General features: G+C 43.7%; 3 protein-coding genes, 1 long non-coding RNA gene and 1 other non-coding gene across 5 annotated transcripts; 2 read left to right on the top strand and 3 right to left on the bottom strand.

Annotated features, from left to right (window-relative positions):
* LOC112936617 (uncharacterized) lies at window positions 1-4,273 on the bottom strand. Its single transcript, XM_026020758.2, has 3 exons — window positions 4,065-4,273; window positions 807-1,459; window positions 1-240 (listed from the first exon to the last, which is right to left on the bottom strand). The coding sequence occupies exons 1-3, from the start codon at window positions 4,094-4,096 to the stop codon at window positions 134-136; spliced, it is 792 nt and encodes a 263-aa protein (XP_025876543.1). The 5' UTR covers window positions 4,097-4,273; the 3' UTR covers window positions 1-133.
* A 2,830-nt stretch (window positions 4,274-7,103) lies between these two features.
* On the bottom strand, window positions 7,104-9,216 carry LOC107278235 (flocculation protein FLO11). Its single transcript, XM_066304935.1, has 3 exons — window positions 8,007-9,216; window positions 7,841-7,909; window positions 7,104-7,543 (listed from the first exon to the last, which is right to left on the bottom strand). The coding sequence occupies exons 1-3, from the start codon at window positions 9,147-9,149 to the stop codon at window positions 7,391-7,393; spliced, it is 1,365 nt and encodes a 454-aa protein (XP_066161032.1). The 5' UTR covers window positions 9,150-9,216; the 3' UTR covers window positions 7,104-7,390.
* Window positions 9,217-10,643: 1,427 nt separating this feature from the next.
* Window positions 10,644-10,715, top strand: TRNAD-GUC (transfer RNA aspartic acid (anticodon GUC)). The gene has a single exon. It is a non-coding gene; the product is annotated as a tRNA-Asp (tRNA).
* A 1,639-nt stretch (window positions 10,716-12,354) lies between these two features.
* On the bottom strand, window positions 12,355-13,702 carry LOC107277186 (AAA-ATPase At5g17760). Its single transcript, XM_066304542.1, is given in 3 exon segments — window positions 12,355-12,761; window positions 12,862-13,398; window positions 13,400-13,702. Coding segments are annotated over 3 exon segments (1,179 nt in total). The 5' UTR covers window positions 13,658-13,702; the 3' UTR covers window positions 12,355-12,377.
* A 3,432-nt stretch (window positions 13,703-17,134) lies between these two features.
* LOC4348479 (uncharacterized) lies at window positions 17,135-21,253 on the top strand. Its single transcript, XR_010737244.1, has 8 exons — window positions 17,135-17,547; window positions 17,875-18,008; window positions 18,178-18,329; window positions 18,535-18,651; window positions 18,731-18,782; window positions 19,625-19,769; window positions 20,405-20,572; window positions 20,925-21,253. It is a non-coding gene; the product is annotated as an uncharacterized lncRNA (long non-coding RNA).
* Window positions 21,254-27,001: the final 5,748 nt, after the last annotated feature.

Genomic DNA, 27,001 nt, shown 5'->3' with positions numbered 1-27,001 from the left:
TAATTTAAAATCTAGTGCGTACAAATTTCTCAAGCAAACATTCTTCTTGTATTACATATTATCAATAGATAAATCCTACTGATAACACTGGCAGCTTTTCAAGATTACAAGAATACATTTACTAATATGGCCATCAGTGGTCAGCACAGCAGCAATGTAAGCTTTCATCCCCGAACAAGAACTTGTCGGTGCTTGGGTGTACAAGGTAAATCTCATAACTCATGCATCGCACACAACACCCTGTAAAAAAAATAAATATAAAGGATCAGTTTATCTCCTTCAGAGAATATCACTACTAGAAGGAATGAAAAATCATTACAAGATTTGTTGGAAAACTATTATTGGAAATATTTGGACAGAATAGATAGTAGTGCAGTAGCGTAGACTTGGTATCAGAAACAATTTGCAAACAATCGGCAGTCAAATATGCTAGTAGCACATATTCACTCACTAGTTTTCCTAAAACAGAACAGTTGCTTGTAATATATAAAATCAGGTAAAACTGTGGTCTTCTGGAGAGTGCTACACAAGTAAATAAAAAAATGCAGCAATGAATTAAAAATAATAAGCAATCCCATACACCGTTAAGTTGTGAAGTCCTCTTATGTTTTTGCTCGATTATTGTGTATCCAAAAGGATAGGCAAAGTGATTTAACCAAATGCTAATTTTACAGTAATAATCACCCCACTGACATCATGTGAAATGAAATTGTGTCCCATGTCAAATGAGATAAGAAAATGGTCATTACTTTATAAATGTCTAAGCGAAATGCCACAAAAGTAAACAGAATAAATCATTGCCATACCTATTTCGCCTGTTTCGATTGAACACCACGAGTGAACTTGGTCCTCACATTTAACATCGTCGCTCGTCTCGGCGAAGAAGAACCCAAATCCACTGCTTGGGGAGTACGCAGTGAAGTTGTAGTGGCAATAGGATAGTTCCATCTCAACGATCGTGCTCTTTGCAGAGATCTCCCAGAGCTCGTAGTTTCTGCCCGGATGCTTCCTGTTGATGATGTTCAAGGCCATTTGCACATTCTTGGTGTGCCTCTTCTCAGCCAGAACTTGCCAGTCAAACATATCATCCATAGCCTCCTTCTGCAGCTGCTCTTTACGCGGTGCCTTCCCGGCGGCATATTTCTCCCGCCAGCGTGTTCGTACTTGCTCTATGCGCTGCTGGCGTTGCAGCGCCTCGTTCTTGCGCTGCTTCGCCTCTCGGTGGCGGCGACGAGCCTCGTCCTTGGCGTGCTCGTCCCACAGGGGCTTGCTGTACCCCCAGTCAGAAGGGATTTCGCCTTCCGGGAAGGTGAGCTCGTAGGCGAAGCGCCAGCCGTGCGCGTTGGTGTCGTAGCCTTTGTTCCCTTCCTTCTCCCACTTGGCTTGGTGCTCGAGGAAGAACTTGCTCTTGCCTTGGCACTCCTTGACTGCGCCTCTTGTGCTTGCACGGGCATGGATCCTGGCAATCACCACAACAACACAACTTGTTAGCACTAGTTGAACCAAAAAAACCTTTTTTTTTGTGAGGTATAATTAGCATTGTTACGCATTAATCCTAGCTCTTAGATTTGACTAGGCCTTGAGCATGGGGAATTGAGACAGCGTGTGTACACTACCTGCAATCTTGTCATGAACTAATTCTAATCCCAATACATATAAGCATAACAACAAGTAATATAATGCCCCTAAAAAGTGGCATATAGGATTCGGTGATGAGGTGGAGGAGATAAATGATAAGCTACCCCTAAATTAAGAAACAACCTCCACACAAACACTAAGAAGAGTCTGAGAGTGTTAAAGGTATTGATATTTGTGTATTAGGGATGACATATTATATATGTTGACTCTTAATTTATAAGTGAACGGCATGGATAAATTGAAGGTAGCAGTCACATCTATTATAGCACTTGCTCTAATGCATCCAAACCGGGATTCGATGGCAGCCCGACAGCCCGACACCTCTAATTTTCCATCTAATCAAATACTTAACTCCCATAGGCGCATAGGCATCAGAGCAGGAGCTTCCAAAATTGCGGAGATTATCCTCCATGGAGAGTAGTCCTATTTTTGAGTCTCTTCGGTAGATAGGCCAGTATATATTTTTCAGTAAAGTTTTTACTTCTTCTCTATGAATATAATGTGGCAAAGCTTTCGCCTTTCTTAAAAAAAAACAAAACAAAACAAAAGGCGCATAGGCAGAATTAGGCATACATCAGAGATTGAGATTCAGAGTATGGCATTCATAGCTTATTAGGTCATGTATCCATCTGGCCAAGAATTTGGTACTGACCAATTGAGCCAAAAATTTTAAAAATTTAATGCGCTCCACCTCCGCTGCTTAGCTTGCAAATCTACTACTACTTAAAAAATAAGAGGTGCTTCCATCGTCCGTAAAAAAAACCGGGTGAAAAAAAACCGGGCGAAAAAAACCAGTTTGTCCGATCAAAAAAAAACCGGTAAAAAAACCGGGTGAAAAAAAACCGGGCGAAAAAAACCAGTTTGTCCGATCAAAAAAAAACCGGTAAAAAAACCGGGTGAAAAAAAACCGGGCGAAAAAAACCAGTTTGTCCGATCCAAAAAAAACCGGTAAAGAAATTTCCGTTTTTAATTATAAAAAAATTACCCACAAAAATAGTTTCTGTCCGATTCCAAATAAAAAAAATTCCGAGCGACAAAAGAGTTTCCATCTTCCTACAAAAGGAAAGAATAGTGCGAAAAAAAAAGTTTCTATCCGAAGGGAAACACGCGTGAATAAATACCTAATTAAAAATAAATATCTATCTCTAAAAAACCTTCTGTCGTAAAAAAAGGAAAAAAAGGACCGACTCCCGTAGAGAAAAAAAAAGTCCGACTCGTGAAAAAGAGGTTTTCTCGTCCGTAATAAAAAAAAAGAAAAAAAACATCTAACTCAAACTCCGTAAAAAGAAAAGGAGGAAAAAACGACCCGACCAAACTTAAAGTCGCCCCTTGTTATCCGTATATATCTCTTTAACTCTAATCTAATCTATCAATCTAATCTAACTTTTTAGAAAGAGAAGTTTCCATCATCCGTTAAAAAGGAAAAAAATGCGCAAGAAAAAAATAATTTCCAAAAAAATGCGCGGGAAAAATACGGTTTCCTTCGTCTGAAAAAAACAAAAAAAATGCTATTAAAAACTATCAGAAAGAAATACACCATTTCTAAAAAAAATGGTTTCAAAAAACCACACAAGAAAAAAAAAACTGTTTATAAAAAAAAGCCGCTCTGAAAAAACTAACCGATGAAACACTGTTTATAAAATAACAGATCCAAAAAAAACAAACGGACTCAACACGCGAAAAAAACCGATGTTTCAAAATAAGGTTCGAGAAAACCGTCCGACTTAATGCGAGAAAAAAACCATCATTTCGAAAAAAAAATAGAGGAAACCATCCAACTCAATGCGAGAAAAAAACCGCCGTTTATAAAAAGAACCGCTCCGAGAAACCATCCGACTCAAAGCGAGATAAAATTGATGGACGCTTGGGTCGGATAAGATCCATCGATATTTTTTCATCTCCTACACATCATTTCCTACACATCATTTGTTTCCTCATCTAATCCCTGCACTTTTTGTATGCAATTATCATTATCAGACTTTTTTTAATAACATATTATATGAAAATAGTATTAAAAATAAACATATTTTTAATTGTTATTTAGAGAAGAGTGCACGGTGACTATTTTGTGTAGACTTGATCCTGAGTGTAGGATTTGATTAACCTATTATTGGTTGCAAGAATAATATTGAAAGAATATTTTTTTATTATATGTATATTGTTATATGAATAATCCAATTATTTTAGTTAAAGCAAGCATTGGTAAAAAGATTGCCATCATCGAGTTTGGGTCATTACATAAAGATGCTCTAATTTTCTAATTGTGTTAGCTACAACGATCCATAGAAACATTATCATTGATATGGGTACGCTTGAAAAATGTCTATTGTCATTGGATTATTTTTTTTACCCGTTGCAACGCACGGGTATTTTTGCTAGTAATAAATAAATAAAAGGAGAAAGCAAACGAGGGCGGGGGGGCTTACCGTGGATTGGGCGCGGCGGACGGCGACGCCATCGCTCGGCGTGTGCTTTTCGCGGAGCTGCGTGCGTGCGTGGTCCGGACTCCGGCGGCGGCGCGCGAGGGTTTTAATGGGTGGCCGACCGACGGCGAGCCGGAGCCGGAGTTGGAGTCGGAGAAGGGTTCGGGGCGGAGTACGAAACGGACTAGAATGCTGCCTGCACAATCGGTGCGGCCTATATAGCCCATCACATCTTATCATCTATTTCTAGCCGGCCCATAAATTTTTTTTTTATTGAACCGTGTGTTGTGCCTAAAATTGCATTCATTAATCTTAGATGATCGCCCACTTCTAAAATTCAGTTTTCTTTAGGACAAATAGATATAGTTTCTAAATATTTGTGGAAACAAACGAGGGACTTGCCTATTGAACAGTTGACAGATTTTTGTAGATTGAAATCTTGCAGATTTTGCAGTCACTGGATGTAGCATCCACGTTGTTTGTTAACGGGCCCGCAACACACTAATGTTGATAAGTCGACCCGTTAAGACGAATTTGGGGCTACAAATCACTTTAGCCTAGCCCATTAGCTGCTAAGCAACCCGTTTGGATCAAATAACAAAGCAAAAAGTCCACTTTGACTCCCTTAAAAAAGTAGGCCGAATCTAATTCGTATCCCTCAACCCAAAAACCGGATATGACGACTCCCTGAACTATTGATGCCAGTGCAATTTGACTCCTCCAACGATTTTGGAGGGCGGTTTTGCTAATGTGGCACTGTTGACCCGGTCTTCATCTCACGTGGCGTTTATGTGGCATTAGAATTAAAAAAATATATGTGAGACCCATTTGTCATTCACACACAAAAATATATTGTGGGGCCCACATGTCATCCTTTCTCCTTCCCTTCTTCCTCCTCCCTCTCTCTCACTTCTCTCTCTTTTCTCTCCCCCTTTTCTCTTCCCCTTCCGACGCACGTAAGGAGTGGGAGCTGGACTGGCGACGGCGACGTGCGGGCAAGGGCTGGAGCGGAGACGGGCGGGCAGGGCCAGAGCGATAGCGGCGACAGGCACTGGAGCCGCTTCGACGTCTGGGCATGCCACGCCACCTCTCGTCTCCAAGCCGGCCCGCCACTGCACCCCCTCTAGGCCGGGCCGGCGCTCGCTTCGCCGCCGCTCTGCTTGAGGCCGGGCCTGCAACGGCCGACGACGAAAGAGGAGAGGAAGGGGAAGAGAAAGAAAGAGAGAAGGAATGGAGCAGGCGGTAAGGGCAAGGAGAAGGACTAGGGAGGTGGAGGCAGGTGCAGGGCCAAGGAGCGGGAGCGGCGGCAACGGTGGGTAGGGGGAGGCGCAGCGGCAGTGCTCACTCGACGCTCCTAGAATCGATTGGGTTGTCACTATTTGGGCTAAGCCACGCCGCTCTCCCCGCACTTGAGGCCGTTGTCGCTCCGGCCCTCGCCCGCTCGCCTCCGCCGCCACTCCAGCACCTGTTGTCTTGCCTGCCGCCGCCATGGCTGAGGGGGAAATGAAAAGAGAGAGAGAGAGAGATAAGGGAGAGAGGAAGGAGGAAGAAGAGTTAGCGTGAGAGGATGACATGTGGGCCTTATAATATACTCCCTCCGTTTCGAAATGTTTGACGCCGTTGACTTTTTAGCATATGTTTGACCGCTCGTCTTATTCAAAAAATTTAAGTAATTATTAATTCTTTTCCTATCATTTGATTCATTGTTAAATATATTTTTATGTAGGCATATAATTTTACATATTTCATAAAAATTTTTGAATAAGACGAACGGTCAAACATGTGCTAAAAAGTCAACGGTGTCAAACATTTTGAAATGGAGGGAGTATATTTTTTGTGTAAATGATGGATGGGTCCCAAATATTTTTAATTTTAATGCCACCTAAGCGCCACGTGGGATGAAGACCCGGTCAACACCGCCACGTCAGGCCACATCAACAAAACCGCCATCCAAAACCACTGGAGGAGACAAATTGCACCGGTTTCAATAGTTCGGGGAGTCGTTCGGGACCACCTATACATTTGTCGATAAATTTTCTCGTAAAAATTTGACAGATGTAATTATAGTACAATCATAGTGTAGTTACACTGTAACTTATATGTTATTACACTGTAACTTACATGATACTACAGTGTAACTTATATATAACTACAGTGTAACTTGTATGTAAATCTCACATAATTTTGAATCGTTAGATCTATTCCAAGATTAGTTTTGGTGACGAAGAAAAAAATCACAGCACACACATGTGATAGAATTTGTTCCCACGACCTCCATTTTACCGAAATAACATATTACGGAGAGATTTTTGAAAGTTATATATAAGTTATATTATAGTTACAGTGTAATTACATGCAAGTTACAGTATAATTATACTATGATTGTACTGTAATTACATCTGTTAAATTTTTGGGAGAAAATTTGTCGATAAATATATAGCAAAATTGAAGGAGAAGATTCCACGTGCAACATATCGTACGAGTACGACACACCCATCTTTATCACACAGCATACTTTCAGATTAATTTCATCCCACAACACACATCTTAATTACCTCTGGAACGCAGTTTGCTTCCAGATCAACGAATTTTCGATGAGAATTTCTCATGTATCACAGCACTCTATCCTGATCCAAAATATAGTGAAATATGTATACCTCACAAATCTGAACCCATTTCTTAGTGACTGTCAGCCACCGAATACGAAATCTCTCAAACACAAATTAACAACAAAAAACCAACATGTCAAAAACAACACAAAACCACCACTAACATGTTTCTGCTAATATCGCCGCATGCCAAAATAACAAATGCAGCATTGAGTATAAATCGTAGACTTCATCTGCGTGTAAACGTTATCTTCTGATAATGCACAAAAAAAATGTAGCACCGAATAAAAACCTGCAGGTATTCACTATTCAGCGGTTTCAGTCAGAAATAACCAAAATTACAGTTTCGAATTTCGATCACACAAGAATGGATCGCCGCTTAATAACCACTACATCTGGTGCAGTATTCACAGCTCACACGCACACCAAAGCATTACATCAAGACAGTAAAAACAGATATCTATAAGAAACATACGTGCAAACTGTCCTTCCAGTTCAGACAAAAAAATAACAGAGAGAAGATGATACGAGAAATTACAGAATGCAGACTCCTACAATCCTACAGCTCTATCAGGCTCAGAGCAGCTCTACTATAACTAGTAAGATTTGCCAGTAAGTTTCTGGTCACTAGAGGATCAAGAACACAGTTGAGGAGCGATCTGATCCGTTGATGTGGCAAAACTGACGGTGAGGATGGACTAAGGGGACCGACTGAACTGATCAGTGGGAATGGTCGAAGCTGAACTCCTTGTGCACACCGCACTTGCAGGTCACGCGCACCACCAGCTCGCCGCCGGTGCAGGCCGCCGCCGCCGCCGGCGAGCTCGGCCTGGGTGCCTCTCTCTCCGCGCTCGACACCTCAACCTCTCGCTCCTGAAAGGTACAAAATGTTCAGGTTTCAGAATGACAGATTGCCGAATGACAATGACATGAAAAGAAGATGAATACAACAGCAATCGCCAGTAACAGAGGAGTCCAGGCAATTGCAGAGATGTGATTCATACGCCGAATTTGAAATTTGGGATTGATTTGAAAACGAATTTTGCTAACATTTGGGAGTAAACAATGCAGACATTTTTGACAGGTCAAAATGTGCAAGCAGGGCATGTGAATTTGTTCTTGCTTCTGTTCGATTTCAGATTATGCGAAGGAAGAAATGGGAGGCTTTACCGGCGTGATCGTCTTCTCCGGCGATGTAGCCCCGGAGCGAGATGCCTCACTGGAGGAATTCTTGGATTCCTGCTGCGATCAAATCGGAGCAATGAGATGCGCAAGAAATGGCGACGAGCAGACAGAAATCAAGAAGAGGAAGGAGGAAGCAATGGAGGAGGAGTACCTGCTTGGCCGCCTTGGCCGGCGAAGCGAAGAACGCGCAGCACGGCGTGCCCGCCGACCCGGACAGGATGGAGGAGCGGGAGGCCTCGCCGGCGGCCGTCTTGGCGGCCTTCCGCGGCCGCGGGGTGGCCGGCTGCTGCTCGTCCCGCGGTCGCGGGGTACCGCGGCGCGGGGTCGCGACGCGGAGGTTTCGCCGCGATCTTCTGTTGCTGCTGCTTCGGCCGCCGGACTTGTGCGCTGGCCAGGCCGTGAAGACGAACGGCGGCGAGGGGGAGGTGCCGCCTGTGGGAGACGACTGATTGGCCGCCGCGAGCCCCGGAGAAGCCGCGGTTCCGAACGCCGGCCCAGGCGAAGGGAAGAAGGAGAAGCCGCCGCTGCCGGTGGAGTCCGTGCTCGCCGGCGTCGGGGAAGGCAAGGGCGCGATGGCGCTGCCGCCGTGCAACTCCTTCGGCGACAAGGAACCGCAGCCTCCGCTGGCATTGGAGCCTGTCGGCGTCAGCGGTTGCTCCGGTGCACCCAAGAACGTGAAACCGCCATTGGCCGTGGGGCCTGTGGTCGCCGCCGCTTGCTTCGGCGAGGCGAAGAACGAGAAGGCCCCGGGGGGCGCCGTGGGCTCCTTCGGCGAGGCCACGAACGCGAACCCGCCGCTCGCGGTGGAGCCCGTGGGCGTCTCCGGCGCGGCCGGAGACACCAAGAACGACAAGGCGCTGCTGCCGCTGGACCCCGTCGGCGTCGTCGGCGCCCTCGGCGCGTCCTCCAAGAACGCGAACATGTTCCCACCCCCGCCGCCGCCGCCGCCGCCCCCTGTCCCGCCCACCGCCAACGGGAAGGAGAAGTCGCTGTCGGGGCAAGAACCCCGCGTCCCCGCGCGCGAGGAAAGCAGAGGCGGAGCGGTGGCCGGGGAGGGCGTCGGGGTCGGGGAGCCGAAGGGGTGGAGCTCGAGCAGCACCTTCTTGCGCGGGGACGAGGGCGGGAGGAGGCACCGCCGCTTCTTGCCGGCGTCGCAGGGCGCGGAGAAGGCGACCGCGGAGTGCGCGCGCTCGATGCGGAGCTCGGCGAGGTGGTGGCGCGGCGTCGTCGGCGTCGTCGCCGGCGAGCCGAAGGAGGGGAGCAGGTGGGGGAGCGGCGCCGCCTCCGTCGCCATGGCCGTGGCGTGGCGCGCGCGTGCAGCGCACGAGTTCTTGGATTCTTGGGTTGAGCTGGGTGGTGGTGGTGGTGGGTCCCAGAGGCGGTTGGTTAGTTAGTTACAGGGATGGTGAGGTTTATAGGGGAAAATATGCAGTGCAATAATGAAAACTTAGAAACTACCGTTGAATCGAGAAATGGATGTCCGAGATTCGTCCACTTCACCATGAGTTAAAAATTAACTCCTAGTAAAATTTTAACTCATGAGTGAATCTGCGAGTTAAATTTTAACTTATGGTGAATCCAACGGTAGTTTCTAAGTTTTCAGGTTTGCACTACATATTTTCCCGGTTTACAGAGGGGAGGAGGCGTGGGTTTTCTGTAAGATTCGTGCCAGCAAAACGATCGCTGGGGATGAAGCCAATTGGTACCCTGATGAAGCTGAAGGAGCGAAGGCACATCTGGCAGGTTGATGATGAAGGGGACAAGTCTTGATCGCCGTGCGTTTTTATGGTACGAGGGTAAAAAACGATGGATTTGTTCGAAAGAAGTCGAAAATGTTAATAGGCGATCCATCCGCACTATCTTGATTGGTCAATCCATTTAAATTCTGCTACACAGGTTTTGACGATTCTTTTTTGTTCGAATTATTTCATAGGCTTACTGTCATCTAGTTTACCTTATTTTCGCAGGTTGAGCATATTTGTTTTGCACAGGTTGAATTAGACATTTCTTTTCTTTAGCATGACAGTTTTATATCAACCCACGAGTATGTTTTTTGCCCTGCTTTTTTCAATTGTTTTTAAATTTGTTTGAAGTTAATATGTACAAAATCCATATCGCATATGTAATATATATATATATATGTGTGTAAAGTTTATATATGTATGATTTTTTATTAGGCTATTATACAAGTATTTTATAGCGTGTTCACAAGATTTAGTTCAAGTCGTGCAAACATCCTTTAAAATCCGGAGATGGATTCTAATAGCTCGAGTGAACGTTCATTCGCTTATTGCATATCAACTAGATGATTACGAATTTTTTTTTAAAAAATGACAAGATAGATTAATATGTAATATATCACTCTATAAACATGCCAGTTCAAATTCAACTTCTATAAGTTGTAACAAAAATAATAAATTTAATTGTAAATATACATATAGTAATTTGAGTTTTGTTTGTTTAAAAAAATAGAAAATGCTTTTGCTATGTCCGTGGCCAACTAACGAAAACCCTCAATTAATGGCCTAGTTAATCAATTTATTTATAAAATGATCAACAAGTGTTTAAGATGTCCATTGAAGATCAATTGTAGTTCTACCTGCGAAAAAAAAGTGGAGAGCATATGTTTGTCGCCATTTGTGATGACAAAAAAAAAATGGAGGTTATTTTGCTGAAACGTTTTAGCAGCAACCATGTTAGGATTGCCTGGAATGGCTACAACAATCGAACAATCGTCTTCGTGTGGACTGCGGAGAAGTAAAGTACTGTATAACGAGGGGACACGCAAGTCGTTGTAGTATAGTGGTGAGTATTCCCGCCTGTCACGCGGGTGACCCGGGTTCGATCCCCGGCAACGGCGTTCATTTTTTTTTGCTTGCGGTTTTGCATTCCCACTGTAGTGCATCTGCAGCATATGCATCCAACTCCATTACTCCAAGCCGAAAAAACTAATTCGCGCAGACGCGTTAGTTGGCTATCTCGCGCGCGTTGCCCACTTGCGACTTTTAGGCTTTTTTTTTTTTACGATTTTTTCCATATGCGCATGATTTTCTCTTTTCCCAACATCTTTTTGGTGATTTTTTGGTGAACTTTTGTAATCTAGGCACGTGATTCAACTCAAATTTGGAGTCAAAAGTTTTTAAAATTGTAGTTAGAAGTTTTAAATTTTTAGTTTGAATGTTTTTTAAATGTAAGAGAAATGTTTTGAATTTTGATATGAAAGTTTTCAAATTCGAGCTGAAAGTTTCAAATCCTGAGTTGAAAGATTTTAAATCTTGACTTAAAAATTTTCAAATCTGATTTGAAAGTTTTCAAATCTCGATTTGAACATTTTCAAATCTCGAGTTGAAAAGTTTTTAAATCTAAGTTGAAAGTGTTCAAATCTCGAGTTGAAAGTTTTCAAATCTGGGTTCAAAGTTTTCAAAGTTGAGTTGAAAGTTTTTCAAATTTGAGATGGAAAGTTGAAAGTTTTCAAAATTTGACTTAAAAAATTCAAATTTTGAGTTAAAATTTTCAAATCTGGATTTAAAATTTGAAAATTAGACTTCAGATATTGATTTCTTTTCAATTTGTTAGGTAAAAAAATCTCGTGGAAAAAAGAAAAATCCTAATTACTAATGTCATTATGTCATACTGTAATTATCTAAAACTAATTGATTAGTTAACTAACTTTTAGTCCCAGAAAACGTGCGCCGGAGCCACGCACGCGCCAACTAGAGTTTTAGGTTTATACACGGGTATTAATATTTAAGAAAGTAAGTAGAATGAAATGGAAGAAAGTTGTGATTGGTTGGGAAAAAAAAAGTTGATGGAGAATTTGAAAGGTGGAAGATTGTGATTGGTTGAGAAGAGAATATATGTGAAGAAGTTATTATATTCTAGGACAAATTTTAAACGCTAGAAGTTGTTATATTTTGAGACGGAAGGAGTATTACGTAGGGTTGTTACTAGCATTGGGACAGTCATTTGAAGGTAATCAAGAAAGCGGGGCGGCAGGCCTCACTCTCCCATCGAGCACCCCAATTCATCTACCCACCTAACATCTACACTTACCTACCCTGAACCTAAGATACAACGAATACGAACTACGAGATTATAATACTTGTCCCTGAAGAATATCACCACTAAAAATGATCATAATTGAAACATGATGCTCTCAAGTGAAAGAACAGAAGAGGAAACAAGCTAGGACCAATTGGTGTTCTTAGCTAACTTGTTCCTCTGCATAATGGATAACATACTTAAATCTGAATCAGTTTGTGCACTCTACATAACCCAAGTGGAGGACAGATTATCCAATCACGAATACAATAATCACCCAAAAAAATTGTGAAACCAATCAACTAACCGAAATTTGTTTGAAACAAAAATCAATCATCCCAAATTAGTTCCTAACTAGCTAGGAGAGAACCAGAACAATCAGAGATTCAGAAAGCAGTGACGGTTCACATGAAATTAGGAGCAAAAGAACTGAATCATCCGACTGTTCTTGATGCAACGACGACGCTACTCGCCTTCACATTCACACGGCGGCCTGATTCATCTTCTTCTTCTTCACCTCGAGGAACTCCGCGAGGCCGGCGAGCGCGGCGCCGGCGTCCTCGCTGCGCAGCAGCATCTCGGACACCTCCGCCGGCGTCACCTCGGCCTGGGAGATGAGCCGCCGGATCTCCGGGAACAGCGGGTGGTCGTCGACGAGGAAGTAGTTGCGGGCGAGCGTCGTGAAGGCGTCCCAGCCGCAGTGGCCCATGTAGACGTGCTTGTCCATCCGCCCCGGCCGGAGCAGCGCCGGGTCGAGGCGCTCCCTGTAGTTGGTGGTGAAGACGATGACCCTCTCCTCGCCGCTCGTCGACCACAGCCCGTCGATGAAGTTGAGCAGCCCGGACAGCGTCAGCTTCTCCTTCTCCTGGACTCACAAACAACAAACGTCGTTGCCTCATTGGCATGGGAAACACTATTCATCCCTCAAGTGGATATCCTTTCGTTTTCACATGTCATTTATAAGGTACTTCCTCGTTTAAGGTTAACAAGATGTTTTGACTTTTATTAAAATCGAACTGCTTCTTGAGGGCCGGATCCATGGCGACCGTGTCGAACGTGGCCGGGTGGTGGTGCACGATGCCGTTCCACGACGAGCCCTCGTTCATGCTGATCTCCAGCTCGCGGTCGCGCCGCCGCGCCCGCTCCACCTCGTCCCTGATGAAGGGCACGTACCTGTCGAGCGCCGTGTCCGTGTGCTCCGCGTCGAAGCTGAGCTCCCTCGAGTCCGACTCCGCCGCCGTGCCGCCGCCGTTCGATCTCCCGCCGCCGCCCCCGCCCTCGCCGGGAACGGAGGTCCACGTGAACTCCACGCCCTCGAACACGTCGGTCATCGAGTCGCCGGGAACCATGGAGATCACGACGCTGCTCCGCGCGCGTCGCTCGCCGCCTGAGGCGCCGCCGCTGAGGCAGAACCGGGTCATGGACCGGGGGTCGATCTTGGTGGCGAGGTACGAGTGGGCGTCAGCGAAGACGCGGTTCTCGTGGCCGCGGCCGTACGGGTCGCCGTCGCCGGATGATGACGGTGCGGCGCTCCGCGGGGCGGGGCTCGAAGCGGGCGCGGACGAGCGACGCCGCCCATGCCACCGCCGCGCGCAGGTCGTGCGGCACGAGCTCCCTCGCCATGCCACGCGCCAGCACGGTGTAGGCCGTCAGCGTGGCCGCCGTGCCGACCGCCTTTCTGTAGGTGTCCACCGCCTTGGCCAACGACGGTGACGCCGCCGACGCCGACGCCGCCGCCGCCAACGACGAGGAGAGGTCCATGCCCACCAACCTTTCGACGAGAGGACGACGACGACTACACGACCTAGCTTTTTACGGTGGTGGGGACCGAGCCGTACATGGGTGAAATATATGGAAATAGATTACATTTATAAAAGGGATTTTCGGTTACAAGGAAAGAAACAATATTTTTATCTCGGCAAACAATCAAAAAAACCCAAAACTACATACAAAACTTTCACAGTGCACAAATCTTAGCATCTTTATCTTTACTACTTAAAAAGTATGTAGTGGTGGCGGTGAAGCCAACCTGACAGACACGCTTCATTCTATGCTGAGATCCAAGTGGCATGTACTACTTACGTTATCAATATTCTCTGGACGCTCTGAAAAAGCTTGAGATCGAATATTTTGAACTTTGACTATCAATTACTATAAAACTATATAAAACTATTTATTTAATTTAGTTAAAGGCACTAGAACAACATATATAGATTAATTAGTTTTGAAAAGTACTACAATAAAAATAAATATTTTTTATTTATTGTATAGGTTATAATAGAAAATTGTAGCTAAATATATCCTTTGGAGACTAGTGCCTTTGTTTGAAACGTTAGAAAATATTAACATTGTTTAAAACGTAAAAAATTTTAAACCAGAGGGAGTAGCAGTGATTGCCGTACTATGCATTTTCTCATGCAATTTTCCCACGATCCCAACATGCCACTAAAGGAACATATAGATATTAGCTATGGATACAACTTCATCTTTTTTTTTTTTCAATCGGCATTACCTACACAATATCAGAAGATACTACAAATAATCCTATCAACAAAACCTAGCAGCTTATGAAGATTACATGAAAATTTTGCATTAGTTAAGAGCAAGTTTAATAGTATAGCCAACTAATGGCTTCAAATCATCTATATCCAATTTAATAGCCAATTCATACAATAGTTACCTATAAACATATACTATATTATTAATACATGGTCTCATATGTTATACACACATTATATCTTGAAGCCCGTGCTGTAGCTGGCTATAGATCTATAGTCCGCTGCTTCTCTCTCCTATTTTATCTTATCGATATATGTTTGTAGCTAGCTTATAGTCTTCTATTGTACCTGCTCTCTAATTAGAGGATGTACTTGTCGCTGCTTGGGTGCACAAGGCAGACCCCGAGACTCGTAAAGTTCGCACAAATACCACACAAATAATAAAATATTAGATGATACCTTGTACTTTGCTATGGGATATATATTAAATATTGGAGAAATGATGAAATGATTTGTATTGAAATATTATGAAAATGATTTGAGAATGATGATTTAGCATGTTATGTTGAGTTTTATAATGAAATAAATTGTAGGTATAATTACTCTATGCTTACATGTTGAGCTTTGTGTGCTAAATGGATTGATGTGGCATGCTTGCATGTAGACTTTAGGCTGTGTTCATTTTCCCTCTTTCCTAATTCACTTCCCTTGTTTTACTCTATGCTTACATGAACATGCTTTTTTTAAAAAGTTTTTTATATGAAAGTTGCTTTAGAAAATCATATTAATCTATTTTTTAAGTTTTTTTAGCTAATACTTAATTAATCTCGCGTGGGCTTTGTTTTTCGTGTTGGAAGGCAAGATTAGGAACCTTGTCTCCCGAACACAGCCTTAGGAGTACTAATAAATACTACTACCTCTGTTTTTTAATAGATGACACTGTTGACTTTTTATCACACGTTTGACCATTCGTCTTATCCAAAAAATTTACGTAATTATAATTTATTTTATTGTAAGTTGTTTTATCACTTAAAGTATTTTAAGCATGATTTATATATATACATTTACATAAATTTTTTTAAATAAGACGAATGGTCAAACATATGTTTAAAAGTCAACGGCGTCATCTATTAAAAAACGGAGACGGAGAGAGTATGTTTGTATGATAAATTTTAGGTGTTTAGTGGGCATTAACTTTATAGAAAGAAGAGATAAGGTGATTAGTCCATCTCCTTCCGAGAACTAACTTTTAAGTGATCAACACGTCAATGGATGAAATGAAAAACCATTGCATGATTTGCTTAAAAAACTACTATTGAACTTTTTTGACAGAATAGATAGTACCGTCCGTCGCCAGAAGCAGTTTACACATAATCAGCAGTAAAATAGGTTACGTATTCCTGGAATAGCCGAAGCTAACGTGAGTAGAGCTGAGGGTACGAAAAAATTGGTTGAAGCGAAGCTAGCTCTCAGACGAGCTAGGATACGAGTCGAGGCTATTAATTGGATTCCCCATCTAATTAAAAACAACCCAACAGTTTAGTTGATACAAAGAAAAAGAGAAGAGGGGTAGAAAAAGTTATTAGATAGCGAAGCGAAGTAGGGCCAATGCTATCTAGTAATTTTTCTACCAACCTACCTACTATTGGATTTGAATCAATGACTCCTGCGTATGAAAGCACCATTGAGTTAAGTAAGTAATTTATCACCAGGAAGACTCTTTACTTCGATTGACTATAGATTGAATCCTCAATGGCGGACCATAGGTGGTCCGGGGCAAACAAACGACGATCGACCCCACTATTAAAAAAAAAGAAAGAAAATAGTGACTATTTTTTTAAAAAAGGAAAATAGCGATCCTTATTTCTTCCTGATTCATGGCGCCCGCCGCCCACACGCGCGTGTATTGATCAGAACAGAAGTGTCGCGCGACTCTCTCCTCCTCGCCCTAGCCTCGTAACACGACGCGTCAATGCAATCTCATTTGATCACGCGATTAGAGCGAGCGCCACGCCGCGCCGTCGCCGGCCCACGCACGACGCGCCTCCCACGCCCACACTGCACCGCACGCGAGTCTGCCGCCTTGGCTGCCACTGCGCCGCACTGCTGCTGTGTGTGCCCCCGCCGCGAGGAGCCGTCGTCGAGCCGAGTAAAACTGAAAAATAGAGTCACATACTCACGGAAATCTGCCTTCTTGTGTGCAGTGCGCTGCCGCCGACGTCTGGCCGCCTGCACCAACAATTTTAGGTTTTCCACTTGTGTACCTTTTTTAATTTCTAGATTTAAAATTTTTGAACTCTTGTACATTGTAATATTAAATTGTAGTACTATATTATAGATTGTTGAATCACGAAGAAAGATGAAGATATTGCATCTCTTCTTCAAAAGTATACAACAAATATGTTTTCTTTAAAGTGGGTGAAGAAGATATAATGAATACTTTTCTGGCCATTAGAAGGCGTAGACCTGATAAAAAGAAAAAGTAGTATGGTAGTCTTCTTTAAACTTCTATAACCGTATAAGTTTTTGAAGCTAAATTTTTACATAATAACTAATTTTATATGTTTCAATATGCTTTATTAAATAATTCTATCTAGTCTATCTAGCCTATAGTTAAACAAATAGTTTCACTCATTCTTTCATTCATCACTCAACGGTCCAGATTATCTCTCTCAGATCCTACGTCCCAAATCGCTCCCACCTCACCTCTCCTCTCCCTCCCAAAAGACCGAAACGCTCCGCCCGTAATTTCTGCCGCCGACGCGGCCTACCGACGCCATCTCCTCCCCCTCTCCTCTCCTCTCTCTTAGCCCGTGACCCCTCCCCCGCCGCCGCCGTCTCCCTTCGTCTCCCTCTCCTGTGCAGCCCCGTCGCGCCATCCACCATGCGCGCCCGTGATCTGCTCCGCTCTCCCCTCCGCTGGCCGTCGCACGACTCCGGGTGGCGGCGGGAGGAGGAGACCTTGGCAGCAGGCAGACGCCTCCCTCCGCATCTCCGCTCCGCTCTCTCCCCCTTAGAAGTTAGACCACCTCCACCGCCGTCGCACGCCGCATCGCCTCTCCGATCTCTCCCTGGCGGTTACGAATCGATCCCAGCCAGAGGCGACCAGGTCGGAACTCGGAAGCAGTGGCAGATGGTGCTGGGCCTGCAATGGCAAGTGTTCTCTAATAAGATCATGGTACCATGTGCATATTTGACAGTGAAATTATTTGCTTTTTGGAAGTAACATTTTCATTCCTGCAATGCAGCACTGATATGCTGACTAAACACATTTGCCAATTCAGATATTGACCATTTGTTTGTCAGTTGTTGCTTCCTTCTACAGTTATGCCGTTTTTAGCCCAATCATAGATGTTAGAATGCCAATCATTTAATATTGTAGTAATTTTCAAAAAGTTTATTATGAGATGATTTTTTAGACCTTTTCTCGTGGGCTTACGCTAAAAGCGAAAAATGTTATACTGACCATAAACTATGCAGGTGATATGGACCAAAGTTGGGGAGATCAACACTTTGTCCGTTTCTATGGCCGCAAACGCCGGCAACAGAATATGTGCAAAGAACCGGAATCAAGCTGCAGGGATAAAGCTCCATCCTTAAGTGTGATTGAGCAGGTACACTACTGAGGTTCTGGGGGTAAAGGTTATGTTATGTTATATTTCTTTCAAAATTAAGTTTTTTGTGCTTCATTTGTTTGGCTAATATATTTTAGCAATTTACATGGTGCAGATTTCTATCTTCAGTACATTCTCAGATTGTGATTTCACTATATACATATTGCAGATCTGCCAAATTGTTTACCACAGAGATTGCTTTTGTGTTTTCCTAGCATGTTTGTATTGTAGGAAAACACGATGTTGCTAACCGTGAGAATTCCGCTTAACTCAGTCCCCTGTTTTGGTTAAGAAAATTTGTGACCAAGATCTTTGGCCAAGGTCAGTTTGGATCCAGTTATGCCTCTCTTATCTTGATTCTTGAACAATAGAAGACTTTTAGTGATGCATAGTTAAGAATTTCCGACTTGCTTTTATAACCTAACACATGTATATAAGCTTTTTAGGAATAGTAGGATAGCTGATGCAAGTATACAGGAGACTTAAAAATCACTGGTTGTCACTGAATTTTAACTAAACCTCATAGATCCTAGGGAGAAAAGGGTTAATTGCATAGACATATGCAGCATTGGCAGTTGGGTTGCATCTTCTTTGGCGGTTGGGGTAAGCTGGCCCCCATCCTCTCTGTTCCACCCCCTACAAGGTACAACGAATTTCCTCTCTTCCTTTTCATGTTCTCATTCAGTGTGTCATGATAGTTTATGTAGAGTTTATTCATACAGTACAAAGATCAAAACGGACTTGGTGATGGTGATTGTATTGACCACCAAGCAGGTAATTTTTCTTGTGATGTTCATGTTTACTATTATTCCTATAGGCAACTTATACAGTTAGAACTAGACTCCTACACTGCCACCATCACTGAATGCACATCTGGTTCTCCCTTATTTTTGTTGGTATGTATGTAAGTACAAGTTTATGTTAAGCTTCCTTTTTAACAATATTTTGCTTTAGTGATATTCAGTGCAGTGCAAAAATCGTATATACTGCATGTTTCCTTGGAGAGGGTATATGCTGCTTTATTTCCTATAGGGGTATATAGTGATTTTTTTAAATACACAAACAATGGAAAGGTTTGTTTTCCATTTTCAGTTAATACAAAGCTATACATTATACTAACTATTTAAGAGAATATTTCTATTATCATGTGATATATTATACCATGTGCCCAAATATCCAATTTTGGGTGATATATTAGCTTGCTTTAGTAAGCACATAAAAGATGAACAGAGCTTTAGGGTGTATGATTTGATCTCACATTACAGTATCTTTCTTGCTTTTCCTTAGATTATGGTACTAGAATTGATTTGGCTTTCATAAGGATAATTTGTAGAGATACATGACTGCACATAATAGGCTCATCTTCTATTCTGTTGGAATACAGGGTTGAAAAAACACATAATGTACTTTCTCTCTTTTTTAGTCCAGTCATAGTGCCACTATGCATGTTTGTTGTTATGACTAAAAGGCAAGGGAACACATTTCTTAGTGTCTCTGTTTTTTCAGTTCTTGCAATACCCAAGTTTCCAAAAAAATTGGTTTCCTGAAATATTTTTGGGGCTTGCCTAATGCTTGAATTTCTCCTATTATTTTTCCCTCCATTCATATGGCTGCAGGTTCATGGTATTAGCCAATTAATTATTGAAATTGGAAAAAAGAATTCATGTGTAGTATCATTGGGCATTAGGAAATTCCTCCACCATTACAGTTGTTGCTCGGATGCAGTACTCCTTCCTGTGATCCTGTCTTCCCCGCCTCATTGTAAGTGGATAATTAATGAGCAGGCTGTCAATGTCATAAATAGGTATTCATCTTGAGTTATGGTGATACTTGTCTTAAATCAATTGGAATCTAAATCTTACACATGGAATTTAGGCTGTCATGCAACGAGTCTTGATCCTATATTTCTATTAAACTGTTTTCATGTGCACTATAACCACATTACTCTAATGGTAACTTCTTGGTCTTGTATTTTTGTTGTATTTTTTTTATATCTCCATGTTCATATGCACTGTAGGTCCATGGAAAGACCCGACAGCTGCATGTTGTAAATATGACAAGATGCAATTATGTAGATGGACTTGAACTCCACATTTTTCTCATCCATAGCCAAATGTGTGTAGTGCGTCAGTCATCTTAAGTTATGCCAATATATTTCATTTAGACCCAATGTTTTGCTTTTTGACATGCTCTTTCATAGCAAATGATTTCTGTAATTAACCATTCTCTATATACTACAGACTCTGTTGATTTCATAGCCAATATATTTCATTTGGACTGTTGATTTGTTCATAAACTGTACCCTTTTTTTAGGTGTTCACAAACAGTCGTGCTTGTAAAATCTCTTGCCATTTTCCTCTTTGAATGTTAAATTTAATAATATTTTACTCTTTTAGGATTTTCCCTTGCCAATAATATTGGTGGAGAACAGTGGAAGGTGCAAAACTAATGAGCATGGGGAGAAGGTTTGACTATATCACCAACTGCAAGGAAGTGTGCTGGGATGCAGCATTCAGATCCTTTTCTGCCCATTGTCAAATGGGATGGCAAGCCAGTTGGTGATGGTAAGTGCTATCTATATTCTTCATAACCGAAAGTAAGTAGAATTTTGCATGAAAAATTCATCAGCCATTGATGCATCTGAATTTATTCAAGTATATTCTAATTTTACAAAGCATGAAGTAGTACTGCTGGTGGTTTGCTGCCATTTTATAACAATTTATTTTTAAAGATAATTATAGTAGCGAATACTTGATGAAATACTCTCTTAATATCTGGTTTATTATAGGATTGCATGCACTTGAAAGAATTCAGGATAGTTGGTATATCCTTATATATTCTATACATTTGCGGTTCAAATTTACAGCATGTTCTATAAACTAATTCATAAATGACAAATTTCAATTTATTATGCAGAATGACAAAAAATGCTTTTGCACTGTTTAACATGCTTTGCGAAGGCATGAGGACTGGTCCAGATAGGGTTCTTGTTACTTATGATCATACTTGAGCTAGACAATGACTCCTGAAACTTTGGTAGGTCTTTTCTGTATAATTATATCCTTCCATTTAGGTCAGATTTGTCTCCGGTGATTAATATAGTATAAAATAATCAAAACGCTTCTCCTTGTAATATGAAGTTTGGTTTGTATTATTTGTAGGTAATAAGTTTTGTTTGTATTCCTAAGATACAAAAGTTGTGATTTTATATTTTGGAGGCTATATAATTAGCAACAATATAATAACTCTCTCCGTAGTTTTTTTCCTAAATATTAAATTTATCTTATTAGATACTTGGATACCGAACCATGTGCTGTTATTTCTATTACTAAACATAGACGTAGCGTTAGCACGGGTATATTACTAGTATATCATGGTACACTTTTGGTGATTTTGTCTATTTTACTATCTATATTTGCATTGCATATATTAGCATCATTACATTTACTGTGTTTTAAAAAGAAAATTTAGGTTGGACCACCCATATCTTAAATCCTAAATCCGCCACGGTGTACGTTGGGCATGTTGGAGAAGAACGCTTGTCGAATACCTTGTGCGCACATTGCTCCTGTCTTGTATGGCAACAGACGAAAACAGTTTCGACTGACGAAACTGACGAACGTAGGAACGAGAGAAGTTTCAGAAAAAACTGAAGATTTTGAAGAAATTTGTGGAGCGATTTACTGGGGATTTCATTCAAATGAATTGGAAAACATACAAATTAGAAGTTGAGCTAATCTCCTACTTATACTCAACACAAAGAAAGAATCTGAGGCTAAATCGTGCCACCACCCCACGATCCACAAATCTTTGAATTCATTTACTCGCGCACCTACGCTAAACTCACGCCCACGCTACTGACGCGATCTCCATCCCCTGATCGCCGCATCGCTTGCATCAGGTAACAAACTCCCAACGAACTTATTCTCCGACCCGATGCAATCCCGGGTCAATATGGAGCACATTGGGGCCACAACTGAAATAATCTAGCCTATATTCACTACGCAATTTTTGCTACAGGACATCGCAATTGTGTGGTTTTAGTTTTGGGAGAAGACATCCCATAATCGTGGATATTTACCGATAGACACCACGCCATCTAAAGGGTACTTGCCGTGCTGATGTGGCGGACGAAAGTCCATTTTTTAACGCGGTCGGACGTAAATACCCCTATGCCACGTCAGAAAAAAAAAAGGGCCTCCCGTCAGGCCACTCCCCACCGCCGCCAGCTACCTCTTTCACCTCTCTGCCGCCGCGCCAAAGCCGTTGCCACGCTCGGCCGCTGCCGCCGCGCGCGGCCACATCTCCCGCGCGAGCACCACCCGCGCGCCACTGCCGCTTCGCCACCATGACTGTTAGCACCTCCAACCTCCATCTCCGCCCGGACGAATCGCCACCGCGACCGCCGCCGTCTTCGTCTTGCTCGGGGCCACCACCACGCTGCGAGCGCCGCCCCCACGCGCGGCCAAGCCGGCCCGCACGACGCCTGCCGGCGGAAGTGGAGCTGCTGCCTCGGGCGGTAGCCGAGTGGTGGAGCGAAGACGACGGCTGCATCTGGCTCGCACCGCCGCCGCCGCCGCCTGCCATTGCTCTTGCTCCCGGCATCGAGGTAACCACACGCACAAAAGTGATTGATCTAGTACAAACAATGATGAGTGATATACAATAATCTGCTAGTTGATTAATTAACCAAGCTTAGCTTGATTGATGCAGGAAATCAAAGAGAGAGCCTAATGTGCCTATTAACCACGGGATGTCGAGCCTAATGTGCAATTAACACCAGTAACGGCTCGCTCTGGTACGAGCTTGCTTACGCCGAGGCCAAGGGGCGCGTCCGCCGCGGCCACCGTGTCTGGCAGATCGGCTTCGGCTCAGGCTTCAAGTGCAACAGCGCCGTCTGGCGCGCACTCCGCGACGTGCCGCCCGTGTCCACCTTCATCACGGCGGCGTCGCCCATGGCCTTGCTCGGCAGCTCGTTCGCCGCCGGCGTCGCCCGACGCTGTCGCCGTCCGCCACGCTGCCTCCCCATCCACCCGACGCCGTCGGGCCGCCTTCAGGCCGCCGCCATTGCCTCAGCCCGCGCCGCTGCGGCCGGTCGCTTGCCGCGCCATCGCACGCCTGCCGCATACCGCTCAGGCGCGCACGCGCGTGAGGAGAAAGGGAAACGAGAGGGAGAGAGATGAGGAGAGATCGAGAGGAGAAGAAACCGAGAGAGGAAAAAGAAGAGGAGGGGGGACACTGTCAAGTGGGCCCCACATAACCTTATTATCTCTTGCGCAGGGGTATTTACGTCCGATCGCATCAAAAAAGGGCCTCCCGTCCGCCACGTCAGCACGGCAGACGGCGCGGTGTCCATCAGTAAATATCCACGATTATGGGATGTCTTCCCCCAAAACTTCACTTTCACGGTGTCCCTGAGCTAAAACCACACAATTACGATGTCCTGTAGCAAAATTTGCCTATTCACTACTAATTTTTTTTCTTATTTCACTCATACTAACACTGATACTCTTACCAACACTGATGTTGCCATCCTGCTAGTATATTTAGATTTCCTATAGCTTGTATCTCTTTAAGTTAAATGGTTAAGATAATTATTTGTAAGACTTTCATAAGTATTTTTTACGGGCATGTAGTAGTGCTCATTTCCTAAATGTGGCTAGTTGCTTGTAACAAGAGTAAATTTCACATCGGATCCACCTTTATTAACCAAAGTTTTACAATGAATTAGAGACAAGTCTATCTTTTCACTTAATATCATATATAGTTGCCGCTATCTCCGGCTAGCTGTTTGAGAAGGATCTAGCTATTTAATCTCATGTAGAATTTCGCCGCTATAGATCCATTTAGTCCGCTATAGCTACTACTATTTGAGAAGGCCAATCGCTAAATGTCTTAGCTCGATATTTCAAACACTCGACATAAGTCATATGAATTGATTTGAGGGATTCCACCACAACCAAAGCCCTTGTCACTTAATACCGAAAATCAAACTATATATTCTTTTTTTAACTCACACTTTTGTGAAACACCCAATTGCAAGAACAAATCTTTGTACTTTTGTGTTTTTGGTTGCTGCCCTACCGATCTTTCTGCTCTCATGATGCTCAGTTTCACAAGAAAAACTTGCACGATGCATGGCTGAAGGATGAATACCCAAATTATGAACCCTAGCTAGTCCAAAGTGCAAAAATGGTACTGCCATTTCCGCCAAGTCATCTGCCCTAACCACCAAGGCCGCCGCAGGCATCTCCCCGCCCGCGGCCACCGTCAGCCACAGCCCGTGGAAGCTCCTGGCCCAGTGGCGAAGCTACCGGGGGTGCCGGAGGGGGCCAGCACCCCCCTATCCCGAACCCCCTGGCTGCTAGTAGTATATTACAGGGTTAGGCAATTAGGCAGCATCCACTGTTAGGGCATTAGCACGTTAGATTATAGGCAGACTCTCAGTACTTAGTCTTATGATTTTCATCTTTTCAAAGTAAAACAGAAAATGCTTTTTATGAGACTATTTGGTAGTTTACATTGAAAGAATTTAGCAACAAGGACTGGTTCCAAACTTTCAATGATATTATGAAAGAACTGAATTCAAGTTTTTTAGGCAAAACATATGATGTCTTGTTATATTGAACATTTGAACCGCTTTTTTGAAAAAAACATAACATATGATGGTTTTATAATCTAGCTACAACGAAGCTATATTTATATACACATTGATTATTATCGGTAGTGACTATTTGGCTCATTTACTATTCATATTGGTTAATCGGTTTTATGACTTTCTCCCCCACACCCCCCTAACCTCAAATCCTAGCTTCGCCACTGTCCTGGCCCTGTGGCACCTTACCGCCGCTGTGCTCCTCATCACCGCCATCGTGCCTCTGTCCACGTTGGTCATGCCGTCGTCCAGTGACGGAGCTCGCCACCGCCGCCGTCCTTGGAGCATAGGATGAGCCAGTGTCCTCTGCCCACCTGCTCTCCAACAACCCATCATAGTACACCTTGTCTTGGACTTTCAGCTCGTCGTCCGTGAGGCATACCAAGACGGCAAGACCCCGTCCGTCGCAGCCGAGGTGCTGCAGGCTTGGCGCGTCGTCGGCCACTAGGAAATCCTCGGCCGAGTAATATGTGACGGAGGTAACAGTGAATATGGCAAAGCAGCCGTTTGGCATCGGTTGAGAGTGGCTTTTTAACAAATTCAATCCGCGAAGTGACATTTGAGTGAAACCCTCTTTGACAGTGGCAGAATGTCCGATTTCTCCCAGCCGGCAAGGATTTTGCCTTCAGGCACGGTGGCAAAGCGCCAGCGGTGCACGGTGGTGTCGTAGCCTTTGTTCCTCCCTTCCTTCTCCCACATGGCCTGGTGCTCCAGGACGAACTTGCTCTTGCCTTTGCAGTTTGCACTCCTGCGGCATGTACAGCGCCACCGCCGCGCGCGTCTGCTTGCATGGGCCATGGAGCCATGGATATTCGACGTGGTGGACGTGGACGTGTCGGTGTCGAGGCCGGCCATCGGCTCCCGAGCTGCGTGCGTGTGCGTGCGATCTCGTGAGGATGCGGCGCGCCCGACGCGCGTACGTACGTTCGAGCCCGACGGCGACCGAATCGGAGAGAAGAATTAATTCCTTCCTGGCTTCCGATTCCGATTCCGATTCGGATCCCAACTCCGATCCCGCCGCGCCACCACCACGCACGCCCATATATAACTCGGACACCTCCCTCCCGGCCAGCCGCCTCGTTCCATCCATCCATCCATCCCCTGATCCGTTCATCTCGTCGCCAAGGTCGATCGATCGTCTCGGCCGGCCTCCCGATCGGGATTATAACTGCTAGCTAAGCTTGTAATTGCATGCCTCCGTCCAGCGCCATGAATTCTAGGCCCTCCTCATCTACGGAGTACGAGTGTGGTCTTTGTCAAGGCAAGAAGAACAATGTCTTCGAGGAGAATCACGCCATGCTTGCCAACAAGGTAGAAGCTGGTGGCGCCTACCGCCACACCCCGAACGCATGGCGCTTCGCCTACCAGCCACCGTCCCTGCAGGTTACCGGCGACCAGCCAGCCACTAGCACTGCACCGCAACCGGAGAAACAAATAACCATCAAGGACGACAACGACGACGACCACCACATCAACAACGTAAACATCGCCCTGAACTCCTACAACTACAACATGGCCAATGAGAGTATCTTCAACAGTGGCCTCCTGCACCCTAACACTCAAGACTACATTTCGGGTTGCAAGGACCTTTGGTATGGTCCATATGAAGACGATGAGAAGAAGGATTGGCTTTCATCATTTGAGCTATTGGTTGATGAGCTGTGGAAAAATAAATGATTCAACTAAGTAGAAGCTAACTAGTTCAAAGTGTAGCACTTCCCTAGATTGTGATGTAAGTATGTAACTTATTAATTTCATGTTGTGGTGTGTTTTTTGTGTGTTGTTTATCTTGAGAGATTCTTTTTTATCCTCATGGAGATGTGTTGTTTATCTTGAGATATTCTTTTTTATCCTCATGGAGCCATGAGGATAAAAAATAATATCTCAAGATACCATGAGTTATCAAACTTCATACTTTTTAGAGTAAGATTATTTTTTTGTATTATTCTACCATGGAGATAACGAATGTCATGAGCTTGCAGCAGTTTAAAACACCTTGTCATTGGCCATGTTGTAGTTTCAAATTTCGTGAGCTATAGTTTTCCTTCTCGCCGATGAAAACACGACGAAGTTGTCCTCGTACGTGATTCTGTAGATCCAGCGTAGGTGGTTGCCATTTGGTTATGTATTTGGAATGGATGATGTTCTGGATGATTAGTCTGTTTTATGCAATATTCATGAAAATTAAAAGACATGTCGATTCGGATATTCAGATTCTTTTTTTTATATATGGAAAGTTTATACACCAAAGAAATATATATTCAATTTCTATTTGAATTCATATCAGTGGATTCAACGTTTTATTTATAAGGATGTTTCTGTATTAAAATTGCCGGTT

Source organism: Oryza sativa, chromosome 10 (genome assembly GCF_034140825.1).
Source record: "Oryza sativa Japonica Group chromosome 10, ASM3414082v1".
In the NCBI taxonomy this organism is placed as follows: Eukaryota; Viridiplantae; Streptophyta; class Magnoliopsida; order Poales; family Poaceae; genus Oryza; species Oryza sativa.
Note: the sequence above shows the minus strand (reverse complement) of the source record. Positions and strands in the feature narration are given on the sequence as shown.

What these genes read in the sequence shown, in the direction of transcription:
- LOC112936617 (XM_026020758.2), bottom strand. Translation starts at nt 4,096, where the DNA reads ATGGCGTCGCCGTCCGCCGCGCCCAATCCACG. An exon ending in TCCGCCGCGCCCAATCCACG is followed by an intron (nt 1,460 to 4,064) that starts GTAAGCCCCCCC and finishes GGTGATTGCCAG; the next exon opens with GATCCATGCCCGTGCAAGCA. An exon ending in AATCGAAACAGGCGAAATAG is followed by an intron (nt 241 to 806) that starts GTATGGCAATGA and finishes TTTTTTTTACAG; the next exon opens with GGTGTTGTGTGCGATGCATG.
- LOC107278235 (XM_066304935.1), bottom strand. Translation starts at nt 9,149, where the DNA reads ATGGCGACGGAGGCGGCGCCGCTCCCCCACCTGCTCCCCTCCTTCGGC. An exon ending in CGGCCAAGGCGGCCAAGCAG is followed by an intron (nt 7,910 to 8,006) that starts GTACTCCTCCTC and finishes TGATCGCAGCAG; the next exon opens with GAATCCAAGAATTCCTCCAG. An exon ending in CGGAGAAGACGATCACGCCG is followed by an intron (nt 7,544 to 7,840) that starts GTAAAGCCTCCC and finishes TGTACCTTTCAG; the next exon opens with GAGCGAGAGGTTGAGGTGTC.